At 35.1% G+C, this 15,831-nt stretch overlaps 2 protein-coding genes across 14 annotated transcripts in view; one reads left to right on the top strand and one right to left on the bottom strand.

Annotated features, from left to right (window-relative positions):
• Window positions 1-15,831, top strand: part of DNAJC24 (DnaJ heat shock protein family (Hsp40) member C24) — a 76,596-nt gene that overhangs the window by 58,309 nt on the left and 2,456 nt on the right. Inside the window, exons 4-6 of one of the 3 annotated variants that reach the window (XM_033205290.1) lie at window positions 7,969-8,037; window positions 11,998-12,068; window positions 15,667-15,752. In XM_033205290.1, coding sequence (XP_033061181.1) covers window positions 7,969-8,037; window positions 11,998-12,068; window positions 15,667-15,741 — 215 coding nt within the window. In that variant the 3' untranslated portion in view covers window positions 15,742-15,752. Of the gene's footprint in view, window positions 1-7,968; window positions 8,038-11,997; window positions 12,921-15,666; window positions 15,753-15,831 lie in introns of those variants that run through there. The other 2 variants (XM_033205291.1, XM_033205292.1) reach the window with 2 other exon arrangements.
• IMMP1L (inner mitochondrial membrane peptidase subunit 1) overlaps window positions 14,117-15,831 on the bottom strand; it is an 80,714-nt gene continuing 78,999 nt past the window's right edge. For all 11 annotated transcript variants that reach the window (XR_004435781.1, XM_033205280.1, XM_033205285.1 and 8 more), the window contains 2 exons: window positions 15,177-15,287; window positions 14,117-14,280 (listed from right to left, as the gene is read on the bottom strand). Coding sequence is in view for 10 of the 11 variants with exons in the window: in XM_033205280.1 (XP_033061171.1) it covers window positions 14,212-14,280; window positions 15,177-15,287 (180 nt within the window). In the remaining variant the exon portion in view is untranslated. The remainder of the gene's footprint in view (window positions 14,281-15,176; window positions 15,288-15,831) is intronic.

Below are 15,831 nucleotides of genomic sequence, written 5' to 3'. Positions count from 1 at the left end.
GGATTGGGCCAGATATTTTAAAGTGAGTGTGCCTTTGCTCAAAGCTAATCAACTGCTCTGCTTAGGTAGATACAAGAGGTCATTTCTGGTTTGTATTACACAATTTACTCCATCCCTTCATTACGATAAAAATTTGGAAAGATAAGCAAATAAGTGGAATGGAAGATAAGCAAATCTTAAAACAAATGAGGAACATACCTTAAAACCCCACCAACATATGTCAGATAAATCAACATGTAATTTCTTAAACTCAAAATAAGAACCCTTCCTGAAAAGCATGTTAATGTTATAGAAACTCCATAAGAGGGAAATATGTAGATAATATAAATTTTGGTTAACTGTTAGGAATAATAACTTAAGGCCAGTGGATATTTGTGAAATTGTGTCCTAAAGCTAACCCTTACAAAATACTTGAATTAGTGAGATTAGGGTCCATTTATGGTCATAATATTTCCATTTGATTTTAGGAATTTCAAAATTGGTTGTAAAAATTTGCTTCAGGTAAAATGTGGAAGATAAGCATCAGGGGGTATGTTTTTTTGGTGACCGTTTCTGAGAAAAATAAGTATGTGAAATGATGCAGAAAATCCATCTCGACAGTTGGGGACTGGCTTTATCTTGAGTGGGAGAAGACAGTATAGATAAAACTTTCTGTGCAGGTTCCCTCGCCCCACTTACTTGTTGCAAGATGACTACTCACACTACTTGCTACTTTTACTTGAATGCAAATAACTGTTTGTGCAATGAAAATGTATTTTAGGATCATTTTTCATTGGTTTTGAGTAAAAGTTTGGCTACTTTCAAATAATGCTATAGAAACCTATGGGCAAGATTATAGTTATAATTCTGGGACACTTGAACAGACTTGAGAGTTCTGATTTAATAATGGAGAAGTCTAAGATTTTAGGAAGTTTTGTTTCCAACTTTAACCTCTCTCCCAACTTCCACTTAGTTACTTGACCCAATTGAAATCAGTGGGTCCAAAATCAAGACTGACCGAGTCACCTTTCTTATTTTTTCCTCAACCTTGGTTTCATATTACACTCTGTTTACTTCTACTTTGCTCCAGTTACAGTCAATGAATCAGAAATGGCAGTTGACATTCGTTCTTTTTTAATGTTGTTTCCCCTGTGTGAGCTTTTATTCTCACAGCTACCACAGTAGTCCATCCCCAGATTATAAAACATACCCAGATTATTTCCATAGCCGCTAAGTGGCCTTCCATTCTCTATTACTGCCTTCTCCCACAGTACTTTACATTTTGATTGATCTAGCAGCTTTCTTTATTCTCACACCTCTATTTAATAACATTTATAACTCTATACCCTCCCAAAATAACACCTACCCATTCACCTGGAATTTAAATGGGACAGAAGCTTTTAAAGCTTGTCCCTGCTATTTTTTCCGACTTATTACCTATTTCAAACCTAATGTGAATTTTGTCCCCTGGTCCATTTAGGGACTCCCAGACACACATCTGTTTATACTGTTTGTTATTAATCAGAACCACCCTCCTGTTCTGATTCTTATTCTTTGTTCAAGGTTCAACTTAGGTCCTTCCTAAGGAAGGACCTGGGACAAAATTCCTGGGATTAGGATGTGTAATCTCCCCTACTCCCAACTCCCTACCACCCACCAGAGCCTTCTGGTGTTCTAATCCGCCATCATTTGTGCCCTCTGAACTAAAACCACAGAATTATTTTGAACTTTTTTTCATCTGGTTCCTATCATTTGGTTCTATGTTTGATATTTTGGAAGGACTGAATAATTATATAGGCTGTGACTTTGATAAAAATGAGTCATACAATAGCAAAGTACATCAGACTTAAACATTTATAAATCCAAAGTCAAGAGTTGCTTTCCTACACTGTGGTACTTGAGGTATTTTTCTCCTACTAATAATGGATTGGTTTTTAGTCATTTTCTTATGGTCTGGTATAGGTAGTTCAACACAAACACAGAGATAACAGTAGTTTAAAAGTAACTGTCATTTTTATTAAGCAATAGAACTGTGGTAGTTCTTTTAAACATTGTTTAACAACCTTGTGAGAAAGATATTAATATCTGTTTTTCAGAGAATATCTGTTTTTCAGGTTTAGTAATTTGACTAAGGTCACATAAAGTAGTTGGTCGAGGGGAATTCAAAGCCATTTTTTCTCAATCACTATTTTGTATGAGTTGTGTACAGTCTACTATTTGTAGTTCCAGATAGTCACGTATGAGGGATATTTGAGGGTCAGAACAAGAGACCAGGCCTACTTCTTCTCTTTTATGTGTTTTCTAGTGAAGCAGAAGGAAATCAGTTTCTGGGTTTCATTTGGTACCTTCAGTGAACACTGGGTTTACCTACAGTTTATAAAAGCTCCACAGTTATTCAACTTCATAATCAGGTTCCAAGTTTATAGTTTTTCTTCAGTGTGGAAAGCCTTGTACTAATGACTCTTTAGATTCATCTGGGAAAGGATTATAGGGTTTATGACTTAAAGAACAGGCTTCAAATTAAATGTTGCCTGTTTCTCAATCTCTTATCAAGGTAGATAATTTTTCAAGAGCAGAGACATGTTAAAGACAAGGAAACTGATTATGTTCAAGTTACTTCCTACATAAAAAATTTAATTATTTATAGTGAAGTGTTCTTTAAGAATGAGGTGATGGTTTAAAATTAAATCACTTGGTTTTAAGACAGCAAGATACTGAATTAGACCTAAAGGAAAAACTGCTGTTTATTTTTAACTTACACACCGATGTCTTTAAGTGTGAAATAAACTTTAAACACTTGAAATGGCATAAAAATAAACACAGTGGACTAATTGATAAATGAGAGCATTGTGGGGATGTGGTGTTCATGTGAATAACGTGGCACTGCCACACATGAATAATATGGACAGAGCTGCAGGTGGACTTGATCTTTTGGCCAGTATGGGTTTCAGTGAGACTTTGAAATATCTTTGCCATAATGAATCAAGTTAAATTTCTCTCCCCTGTAGTTTTTTGTTGCTGTTATTTATTTTTTATTTTTACTTTATTTTTTAAATTGTAACTACAGATAGAAAAGGTTTCCTGGGATTAGGATGTGTAATTATTTAGGCATGAAACAAAGAGTTGTTTTAGAAATTTTACTATCATTAGAAGGAAGCTTAAAAAGACAGGAATTCCATTGTCTTGTAAGAAGTAAGAAATATTTATTGATTCCCAAATGGAGCTGAAAAAAAACCTTTCCTCTTTTAGAAAGTTGTGAATGACCCAGCGAGAGCTCTAGTAAGCTTTACTGAACCAAGCTGCTAATAGTTATTTAATGTTATTCTTCAGTGTGAAAGAATCTCCGTAGATTTTCCTTTTAATCTCTTTGAATTGCAGGCTCATAAACCTCTCTGATGAGTCCTGCCAGTGTTTTCTTAGATCCCACTGTTGAGACAATGGAACCACAGAATTCTTTCACCTCTTGTTGTCAGACAAATCCAATAGAACACAAGGTCAGAAGGGCCTATACTTCTAAAGGTTGAAAGATTCTTTTTCAAGTAAGCACATACATTATTTGATTTTAACATTAGATTTCTCAAGAACCTCTCTTTATAATGTACTGACTTCTGTATGTAAATAGATTTGGAAGTTTTTCTTGTTTCCGTATTTGGCTAAGCTTGTGAGCACAGCACAGGGTATGAACAGACCTTAATGTTCCTAGATACCTTAGAAAAAGTTGAACCCATTTACTTCAAAAGAATCAGCAATCATTTAGTATCATTGGACTCACTATAAGAGTATACCACATGCTAGACAATGCTTTTTATTTCCAAATGGCTGTATTTTGTTTCAAAATGCTTACTACCATTCTATATCAAAAATTCCAAATTTAATATCTTGGATCTGTTCATTTAATTAAATCACTCTCTAAATCAGTTTATGTTTTCTCAAGCCTTTTAGTAGTGTCATGTTAACAGGGGAACTTTAGGAGATAGGATTTACCTTTCTAGATACCTATTAAAATGTTTTATTACAAGAGAAAAATATTTATGTAATACTACAAAAGAAAACTAACTTATCTGTTTTGAAAATACCATGCCTGATTAGTAGACAATTATTAAAGCTAATTACAGGGTTCCTATAAGTTACTTGAGAGGATGGGGAAGAATTAAGTTTTTTAATTATAACCACAATGGTGGACAAGCAGAGATCATTGTTTAAAAAGGAAAAAAAACATTGATTTGTTTGTGCTCCTTCTTTGTAATTGTAGTGGGGTTTGAGGAGAGGGAATTTGCTGTTGCCCCATCCCTGGACACCTGCCTCTCAACAAAGGATCTTGGTCACCCCCCACCGCCCACATTTAGATTCACCTTTTACTTGTGTATACCACGTCTGCTCATTATACAGTTCTCCAAGGATCCAATTTTCCCCTGAGTTAATCACCCCTAGCCTTTTTCAGAAATTGTTAGATTGCCATCCTTTCAAAGAATATACACCTTCTTGAGTTTCTTCTTTCTCCTTTTCTTATTTCTATTTAAAAATGTAGCCACTTAGAGTCTCAACATACTACCTTTAAAACTTTTAAAAATTTAATCCTTATAGAGAAGTGCATAAATCTAAGTGTGTCGCTTGATGGATTTCACAGTGAACACACCCATTTAACCAGAAAGCCTCTGGTTTTGTTTTTTTGTTTGTTTTTTGAGATGGAGTCTCACTGCGTCACCCAGGCTAGAGTGCAATGGTGCGATCTCGGCTCTGGGCAGAGGTTGCAACCTCTGCCTCCTGGGTCCAAGCATTTCTCCCGTGTCAGCCTCCCTAGTAGCTAGGACTACAGGCGCACACCACCACGCCTGGCTAATTTTTGTATTTTTAGTAGAGATGGGGTTTCACCATATTGGTCAGGCTAGTCTCAAACTCCTGACCTCAGGTGATCCACCTGCCTCGGCCTCCCAAAGTGCTGGGATTACAGGCGTGAGCCACGGTGTCTGACCCAGAAAGCCTCTTATGACTTCTTCCAGTTAACCACTAGCTCCTCATTTCCCCCACCATCATAGGATAGTTTTGCCAGTTAGATTTTCTGTAATGGGTAATCATACAGTGTGTTATATTTTTTGTCAGATACTGGTTTTTTAAAACCAGAATCCCTACAGGAACCTGGGCTGTTTGTGCCCATGGTACTGAATAATCAGGTCAACATACAGATGTTTAAACAGCCACAGAATATGAAAATGTTTTAATATACTCTTGGGCAAGGTACTAACCATTTTTGTGTATTCTCTTTTCGTATTTCCCATGAGATATGGTCTAAGATAACTTTTCAACCAAGAAATAGGTAGCTACTCTAAAGTTCCTATGCATAGAGATGAAGAAAACATAGTAATAAAACTGAAAAAGCCACTTTTTTGAGTAGGTAGAATAATAGAAAGGGTTGCACATGAAATAGTAACTATGTGAGAAGAACAATAGCTTCCCAGTAGATTGGCAGTTATATTTGCAAGTCATTTCTAATTTATTATTTTTAAATAAAAAATGGCATCATGGAATATATATGAATGGGTTGTCTTTTTGTACAATTAATATATTAGGGGGGTTCAAGATAGGTTAGATTAAGAAAGCTGATTCAGGCCGGGCGCGGTGGCTCAAGCCTGTAATCCCAGCACTTTGGGAGGCCCAGACGGGTGGATCACAAGGTCAGGAGATCGTGACCATCCTAGCTAACATGGTGAAACCTCGTCTCTACTAAAAAAATACAAAAAACTAGCTGGGCGAGGTGGCGGGCGCCTGTAGTCCCAGCTACTCGGGAGGCTGAGGCAGGAGAATGGCGTAAACCCGGGAGGCGGAGCTTGCAGTGAGCTGAGATCCGCCACTGCACTCCAGCCTGGGCGACAGAGTGAGACTCCGTCTCAAAAAAAAAAAAAAAAAAAAAAACCTGATTCATCTTGTCATTATTTCTGTCTTGTCTGATTTGCTTTGATTGATTTTAAAATTTCTTAAAATGTTTATAAGATACCCTGGAATACAAGTGGCTTCCTTAGAAATGTATACCTGTTTTTCCCCTAAATAGGATAAGTGCCAGTTATTACCCCCATTCCTCAGATCTGAAACTGTTTAATCTCCCAATTCTAGCAAACAACCCTGGTCCTTCTGAGTAAGAAATTAAAATGTGATTAAGATTTTTGTCCCCACTCATGAGAATTTTAGATAGAATTTTTTTAAATTGGGAATATCTGAATAGCATATAGCCTACTGTACTTTACATAGAGTGTGGAATTAAATTGTTTTGTTCAGAAATTACTTAGCATACAGATAGATTCTGCACAAGCTATCCAGTAGACATACAGAGATGGAGGAACTATCTCTGACCACTAGGCAGAATCCTTATCTTTGGATTTTAGGGACAGTCAAATAGACTACTGGTACTCAGTAAATATGAAGTGGTATAATACCTGACATACTTTAATAGAAAACCATGGTGAGTTCACAATATTGTATAACCTTTTTATCTATTTTAAAATTATGTAACTCACTAATACATTTTGAACAGGAAGTTACTAAATATAATTAAATTGAGGGCATTCACATCACAGACCAAAGGGAAGCATTTTCAGCAAGTGAACAAGAGACTAGTGAGACAGCCAAAGAAAATTTTATTGGGGTGGGGAGTGGATTTTAGTAGGGTTTTTTTGTTTTGTTTTGTTTTTCTTTTTTCTTCTTTTTTAAAATTATTTACTTCTAGAAGAACAATACAAGCATACAGGAAATATAACATGCCTTTTAAAACAAAGACAAATGCTTCCCATCTTTGGCTCCCATTTTTGACCCAAAGAACACTTGTTTTAAGCAAGACAGTAGATGCTCCTGTTACAAACTGTAGGTGGAATTCCAGGCTTCCTCGGACCTTCAATCTGCAACAAAAACTTTGGACCAGGAAACAGCAATAGAATATCAACACAATACATTTGTGTTGTGGGGTTATGAAATACTGAAATAAATATTCCTTTAAGTTACTTAATCTCTTGCAAACAATCAAATGTAAAATGATTAATAGCCTTTTACATTTGGATAGAGCAGTATTTTTTAAAGCACTTTTAGTCTGATCTCATTTGACATGGAGAACACCTTTCTGTTAGTCTGCCTCAGCTGCCATAACAAAGTACCATGGACTGGGTGGCATAAACAAAATGTATTTCTCACAGTTCTGGAGGCTAGCAAGTCCAAGATCGAGGTGCTGGTTGACTTGGTTTCTGATGAGGGCTGTTTTCCTGGCTTGCAGACAGCCTCCTTCTTGCTGTGCCTTCATATGCTCCTTCCTGTATGTGTGGGTGCATGTGGAAAGAGATCGCTCTCTAATCCCTTCCCTTTAAGGCCACCAGTCCTACTGGATTAGAACTCCACTTTTATGACTCCATTTGACCTTAATTACCTCCTAAAAGCTCTATGTCTCAGAACAGTCAAATTACGGGTTAGGGCTTCAACATATTAATTTGAGGGGGACACAATTCAGTCAACAGCAACCCTCCTGAAGCAGATAAGAAGACATAACTGCTATTTTAGAGATGAACTAACCGATACACCTAATGTTAGAAAGTTAGTAAAATATTATGACTAAGGTTCAGATAGTTATTTTTATCCAACTCCACACTGCTTTCTTAGCTAGTTTATTCTGACAAAAGCCAAACAAAAGACATTTCCCTACTGCTTACAAAATAGAAGTCACTAGTTGATTGCAAAGAATCATCAGAATTAGCTTCATGCTTTTCCATGTTGCATGGTTGTGAAAAATGGGATTTTCACTTAAAATTTATAAGAAATGGTATGTTCTAGATTTTTCAGTCAGTTAAAGTCAGGTTACTTTAACACTACTGTCAAAAGTACTAGTCTAAGTTTTTAAGTGATAGGTAAGTTAGAATTGTAGTGACCAGGCTGGCGTTGCCTTTTTAGCATTCTTCAAGGTTACAACTAAAGTATCATGTTTTACAATTAAGTGTCATGTTTTATATTTTACAGAAGATGATCTAAGAAATATAGGACCAGTAGATGCTCAAGTATATCTTGAAGAAATGTCTTGGAATGAAGGTTGGAATTTTTTTTCTTTTGACAACATTAAAAAAATTAGGAATTTTCTATAAGAAAAAAGAAACTCATTGGACATTTGGAAATCTTAAAAAGAAATAATAGTGTGGCTTTCTATATATATGTGGTGTTTCTGTTTGGAGTACTTCTGTTTAATTCTAAACTTTATTTATTGACTGATATCCTCCTATGTGACTCATTTCCAGTTATTTTTATATTCTAATTAGATGTTAGGAACATAAAGTTTCATAAGAGTTTTTTGTTGCGTTTTTTACTTTAGTTTTTGCATTACTGTCTATGTAGTATTGTAATATGGTAAATAATGTCAAACAAGATAGTTTTTTTTCATTCCTTTTAATGTTGACAAGATTAATTCCTCTTAGAATTTTTATTTTCCCTTTATATATAATCATAAACTGTCAGGGCAGGGCTTTTAAGAGGCTTGATTTTTTTTTTTTTTTTTTCAACTCTCACCTACTGATTGTCTTGTAGGAAGAAAAGAATATCTGCCATTTCCCTTGCTGCAACATGAAGTCATGTCTTTTTTGCTTTTCTGTTATTAAAATTTTAGAACTTAAATCCAATGTAGTTTCCCCATTCTTCTGATGGTTCCTTGAATTGTTCTGGTTAGACATCATTAAATTGGAAAACACCCTTTACTAAACGGAAGCCATGAGTACCATACTTAACTTGTTTTTCTGGGTAAATGAAGAAAATCTTACTATTTCCTAGAATCTTTAGATATTCTTAACCCTTTAACCTTATTGTGCAGCATGAAGTACAAATTCCCTCAAGGTTTATAAAAATCTACTAATGAGTGTGGATAGGTAGAAGATAAAAACAGAGCCATCTGAAACCAAATTTACTTTTTAAATGGCAAATTCTTAACTTAGTGCCCGTAAGACGTGGGTCACAAGCCATATTGACTTAAGAAAGGGAATCACATCTTTGCCTCTGGGACCATTCTGCCCTCAATCCCTCAAGTGAAATCCTAGAGTAGAAATTCAGTGAATAATTGGTAAAGTTGAGGTTTTGTATAACTGGGGCTCCTAGTGGTGGTGACAGTCTCATTAGAGTAAACAGGAAGAAATACTGTGAAAACAATACACTAGTGACACAGACTTTTCACTGCTAGTTGGTGGAAGGGACACTCTAGAACATGTCATTTATCAGGGAGACTTGCCTAACTAAAAAAATATATATGCACATATGTATATATACACATATACTTTTTATTTTTTGCCAAATATACAAACTTCAAAGAGACTAAATATGTTTTGAAAATATAGTTTGTCTCCTTATCAATTGGTATGTATATGTATGTTTGTATGTGTTTAATGTCTTACTAAATTAGTTCTTGCTATAGTCGATATGGGTAATATATTTTGTATGATAATGTGAAAATACTGAAAACTGGTTTTTATAATTTTTTTTGCCTTTTAAATATATAACAATATAATGTTAAGATCTTAATTTAACATGAGAATACGGGCTAGGAGCCTGGAATCCCAGCACTTTGGGAGTCTGAGTTTGGAGAATCGCAGAGGTCAGGAGTTTGAGACCAGCCTGGGCAACATAGGAAGACTCTGAGAACAGATTGTGAGAGCAGGAAAAAAAAAAAATTAAAAACAAAACAAAACAAAGCAAAAAAATAGCAAGACCACATCTGTACAAAAATATATATATATATATATGTGTGTGTGTGTATATATATATATACACATATAAACTTTTAAAAAGAAAAGGAAGAAACATAATATGGATTAGTGTCTTAAGCATCTGTCCGGTCAATAAATACATGGACTTTCTGATACAAGTGAAAATGCTAGCATATGGAAGGAAATGTACAACAAAAAATCATCAAGCGTTATCATCAATGTGTTATTGCCCCTGGAACTCCCTAAAGTAAACTTGACAGTAAAGAAGATGTAGAAGAATCCAACCCATAGCCAATGAATTAGTAATAAGCAGATACAGTTCATCTTAAAAGTATAGGATGCACTTAGACGCTTAGGTTTTTATAACTAAAGTAATGGAAATAATTCTAATCTTAATGAGAGAAAATACCGAGCAAGAGCTACATGAAACCATTATTCTTGTAGGAATATTTAAAAACAAATAATGGAAGTTTTGATTTTTTTTCCCAATTAAAAAGAGAAATTTTGGCAGATGAAATTAAATAAAAAGTGTGATCAACTAGGAAAGGAAAAATTTGTTTAAAGATCCCCTTTAGGATCATTTTCAGAATAGCTATGGAAAGTGAAGATCTGGAACAGGAGAAAAGTTCATGAAACCCTATAGGATAGACACAGCCAAATTGTTGGTTGCCTGATCAAAGGGCAGTATGAAATGATCCTTTTTATTATGCTTAAAAGGCATATGTGAGTTGTGCAGATATTGAAGCTAATCTTCACCCTTAGTTGTTATACGGCTTGGTCATTTTGTTGGCCTTCATTCAGAGTATTTAAAATGATGGTTTCTGTAAAAGTTACCACCTGGTTAAAAGCTTGATGGTATAATAATAATATAAGCAGACCTTTTACAAGATGTGAATTTTTAGTGAGCATTATTTGGAGTCATCTATGACAAAACTCCACAGTAGCCCATGGTGTCCTCTGTGTCATTTACCAAGAACATGTCAACTCAAATTGTTTTCCAGTGTTCACTGAGGTGGTAAAAAAACAAGGGGGTAGGGGGAGATTTAGCTTAGGAAAATCAATGGTTAGAATATGTACATTTTTAGACAATTTAATAATTAAAAAATTCACTTTCAGAACATGCTCTAGTACGTAGATGTTGGCTTAGGGAAGATGTCTGCATTTTGAATTCAAGATTAAATTATTTTTCTGTATGGAGAACAAAGGCATTGTGGTAAAGAATAAAAAGCTGGATTAGGTGAATGAATTCATTTTCCTTACTGATTAAAAAAGAAAACAAATAAAGTTAAGCTTATTTAATTGCCAGTTTTTCCAAGGCTGAACTTGTAAGAGAGCAGGTACAAGGCAGTTCAATTTTGCTTCTTTAAACTACATATGATATGATCTAAGTATTAATCAAATTTGATAATTGAATGAAGATATTTGATTGTATGAAATCATGAGTCCTTTGAGACTTAATTTTCTAATAATCAGTTATGATGGTGGTAAAATAACGTGATTGATAAGTTATTTTCCTTTGACAGTTACTTCTCAGAGACAGTAAAATGGAATGACCAATGGATCAGAGATCCTTTAAGTCAAAGGGCACAAGCATTTCAAATTCCCAGGAAAATGACACACTTAAAATTTCCACGATTAGGAGCCTAAGTATTGCACTGTATTGCCTCCTTTGGGCATCTCACTTCAGCATTTTGTTGGTTCATGTGTCATTTGTAAAAATCAAACAAACAGAAACACACACATACCCCACAGGATTAAAAAAAAAAAAACCCACCAAAAACCATGGTGTTGTGTTTATAGACTTAAGATTCTTGAAATAGTGTGACACTAGAAGTGTCCAGATGTTGCACTTGATAGTCTGGTTTTCTCTAAAGGATAGACTTCAGGCAAAAGCATCATCTTCCCTAACAGTGAGACAGGTAGGGCTGTTTTTCTTTTTCCTTCACTGTAATATTTTAGACAAATGCATTGTTGAAAAGAATGTAAAATTTATATGAATTTTAAGAAAACAGAAAACTTCAAATAAGTTTCATGGGTTGCTTCTGAGCATGGCCTGTCCTCCCAAAATCCTTGGACTTTTAATTCTTAGCTTCAATCCCTCTCCTCTACAGAGAAAGATTCTTTGGTAGGTAATTTTTATAAACATTGCCCCTTTCAAGAAATCCAGTTCTCCTTTAAATACATTTTATCTTTACTGAGCTTCTTGTTTTGTTTCACAATTTCTATGGAATAAACTCTGCACCTTTTAAGGGTATTAGTGAGGTAGTTACAAGTCTTTGAAACATTATTTTGTTTTCTTTTGCAGATGATCACTCTTTTTATCTGAGTTGCAGATGTGGTGGAAAATACAGTGTTTCCAAGGATGAAGCAGAAGAAGTTAGCCTGATTTCTTGTGATACATGTTCATTAATTATAGAACTCCTTCATTTTAACTAAAATTGTTCACAACTTGAAATGCTTTAACTGTGGTATTGAGACATGATGAGGAGAGGCCATTGGGCTTTGTCCATTCAAGGAAATGGATTGTCAGCCCTATTATTTGCAAAGAAAATATACAATTATCAAGCAGAGACCACCTCAGATTAATAGAGAATGAATATAATTATTTATTTGTATTTATAATTTATATTTACAAGTTGTCACAAAAGAAGATTTGATTATATTTGGTGAATTCTCATCTGAGAACTTTATGATGTTATTTTTTTTTCCATGACACAAAATAAGAATTTTCTTAATATGAGCATGTCTCCTCTTTTGAATGGGTAACAGTATCATCATATTCCTTTATAGTTAATAAGTTTCTGATCTAACAGATAATGTTTATAGTTGCTAAAGTTATAGGTCTGTTGTACACCTAGAATCTTTGTGAATAATGTGAGGCCAGTTCTCCCATAAGGAAGGCTGGTTATGGATATTCATAAGGTTATTTCAAAGTTAATGAAGACAAAGTAGCAACTATAGAAAGTGTTGACTCCAATCTTGGCCCTGTATTTCCAAAGCTTGTAAACATTGCCATCTTCAAATTTAAATGTAATTTAGGAAATGGAAGCTTTATTTTTTAATTTTAATTTTAATTTCTTTTTCTAAGAGTCTCACTCCATCGCCCCAGCTGGAGTGCAGTGGTATGATCTCGGGTCCCTGTAACCTCCATCTCCTGGGTTCAAGTGATTCTCCAGCCTTAGCCTCCCGAGTAGCTGGATTACATGTGCCCACCACCATGCCCAGCTAATTCTTGTATTTTTAGTAGAGATGGGGTTCCACCATGTTGGCCAGGCTGGGCTCAAACTCCTGACCTCAGGTGATCCACCTGCCTCGACCTCCCAAAGTGCTAGGATTACAGGTGTGAGTCACCATGCCTGGCCTAAGTTTTCTCAGTAGAGACAGGATTTCATCATGTTGGCCAGGCTGGTCTCGAACTCCTGGCCTCAAATGATCCACCCATGTCAACCTCCCAAAGTGCTGGGATTGCAGGTGTCAGCCACTGTGCCCGGCCAGAAGCTTTTCAAAAAATAATGATTTGAAATAGGTGCATTATTTCTCTTTCTATTTTGGAGTGTTAAGATATAATATTGGGGCCAGGCATGGTGGCTCACATCTGTAATCCCAGCACTTTGGGAGACTAAGGCAGGCGGATCACCTTTGGTCAGGAGTTCGAGAGCAGCCTGGCCAACATGGTGAAACCCGTTATCTACTAAAAATAATTTTTTAAAAAATTAGCCAGTCATGTTGGTGCGTGCCTCTGGTCCTAGCTACTCGGGAGGCTGAGGCACAAGAATCGCCTGAACCCAGGAGGGAGAGGCTGCAGAGCAGAGGTTGTGCTACTGCACTGCAGCCTGGGCTACAGAGCAAGACTCTGCCTCAAAAAAAAAAAAAAAAAAAAGAGTAGTATTAATGCCTATATTTATGAAGATGGAGCCATTGCACTGCTGCTCTGATGAAATGAACTTTTATAAAGTATTATTGACTATAGCCAACTATAGATGGCATATGACTTAAAGATGCAGTTTTCTATGTATTTAATATTTTGTGTACAGTAGAAGTCAGAACTCATTTAAAGAACTTTAAGGGATCCTTTAGAAACATTTTTACTTAATTTCAAATGAGTGGGCTGAGCATGTAGACTAGCAGCTTTTTATCAAACCTGGCATTGTGAGGTTGAACTTATAAATACGAATAGTTACTACTCTGACTTGTAAATGTAGCTGCTAAAGTATAAGGCATATTTAAGAAGAATAGATTACTTTCATTATACCTATAAGAACAAGAATTCAAAAGTGAGGTAGTCATCCAGGTTCCCCCTCCCAAAGTATTTTTGTATCATAAAATTTAGATGACCTTTTTGGGTTACATTTTTATCTACATATTTTGAACTAACAATGTGTGTTGAATATTCTTTACATTTAACAATAAAAAACAACTAAAACTGAATAGCAAATAGTTTATTAGTACATGGTTTCAACGGGAGTAATAAATTCACATGAAAAGGAGACAATAATCAAGTCAAAAGAATAAATGATCACTAATCATCAGAAAATCTGTGGCCATTAGGGCTGGCACGTAAAAATCCAAAGTCACTCAGAGGCCAAATCTGTAAAACCAAAATGAGGTTGAAGACAATTAGTGAAAGTAATGTTATATAGTATCATCATATTCCCTTTTGCTGTCCGTCCCTTTTCTCTATGCCAGATAAACACTTTCTCCTTACTCATCAATCAAGAATAAAATTTTCCACATCAAAGTAAGATTTGAGAAAATAAACTTATGTGTATATATGTTTAAACTCCAAAGTTTGGAACATTCAAACACTGTACACGAAATTATATGTGTGTGGTGTGTGAATACATATGTATGAATATATGGTCTGTGTTTTCTTTTACTACTCGTAAATAAGAGTTAACTGTATACTTTCAACCAAAGGGGTTTAGGTTTAAGTACTTGAATATGGCATCTGTTTAAATGTAAACAATCTGGTAAATTATCTAACAGCTCCATGTATTCATGTATGTTTTTCTCCTCACTGACTGATAAAAAGGAGGGGCCAGTGAAAACAATAATCTTCCCTAACAATCATACATTCACGATAAGTCTACTGACTCATACTACTCAACTGGGGTATCCATACATTACAGGCAGTTTGAATCCAGACCGTTCTTCTGCACATGCTTATTAAAATATGCCCTGCGCAGGATATGAACATGGTTTTAAGAGTTGTACAAGAGAGAACTGAATTTTTGGAAATTCAAATTAAAGTTTTCTTAGGCTATAGCTAAGGTAGTTTGAATTTTATTATTATCTCTATGGGAGCCGGGGCAATGGGGGAATAAGTCTGCATATGGCTATTAAGTTAAAGCCAACAGGTTCATAAAATATATTCAGTGCAACAGTTAAATACACTGACAGTCTGAAGATTTCAGAGATCATTTTGAGAGAAACTTTTTTTCTAGCTCAGAAAATAAACCTTACATTTTAAGCAGAAAATGGTACCTTAAAGAAGATTCGTCCTCTTATTAGTCCATATGGAATAGGTCCATAGTATCTGGAATCTGTAGAATTCTGTAGATTATCACCTTCTAACCAAACATGACCCATTGGCACCTAGAATTAGAGAAGAAATGCAGCCCCTTTAAAAAAGATAAAACCTAATTTGGGTACTATAATTAAAAAGCATGTCATTCAGAGGTAGGGAGAAATGTCCTAAGGTTCTCTTTTATAGAATAGATAACAAATCCTAATATTGCATTTTTGCTTTTATTTCTTGCACAATAAAACAACTTTTACTAAATATCAAAGGTTTCAACTTTTTAAAAAACCTATCTTTTTTCATCATATGGTTCCCAAATATTAATTTGTTATACAAACCCCAAACTGAGGTTATAAGAGATCAAAACAGTGTGACAGCGTCATTAATTTAATAGACTTCAAAAGAGGTCATTAGGATGCTGACTGAAAATGTGCCCTTATGTCTCAATAACAGCATAAGCAGGGCAGCCACTCACTCAGCAACATCCTGGGGCCAATACCAAGGCCAGACCTATTAGAATGCTCATGATGAACTAAATGGTAATTGATTGTGACATCAATTACAAATAATCTCATCATTTTATTGGAGTGGGCTTGTCAGAATTCTAATTAAGATCCC

This window comes from Trachypithecus francoisi, unplaced genomic scaffold (genome assembly GCF_009764315.1).
Source record: "Trachypithecus francoisi isolate TF-2019V2 unplaced genomic scaffold, Tfra_2.0 Lachesis_group8, whole genome shotgun sequence".
Classification (NCBI taxonomy): domain Eukaryota; kingdom Metazoa; phylum Chordata; class Mammalia; order Primates; family Cercopithecidae; genus Trachypithecus; species Trachypithecus francoisi.
This window is presented reverse-complemented; position numbering and strand designations above follow the sequence as displayed.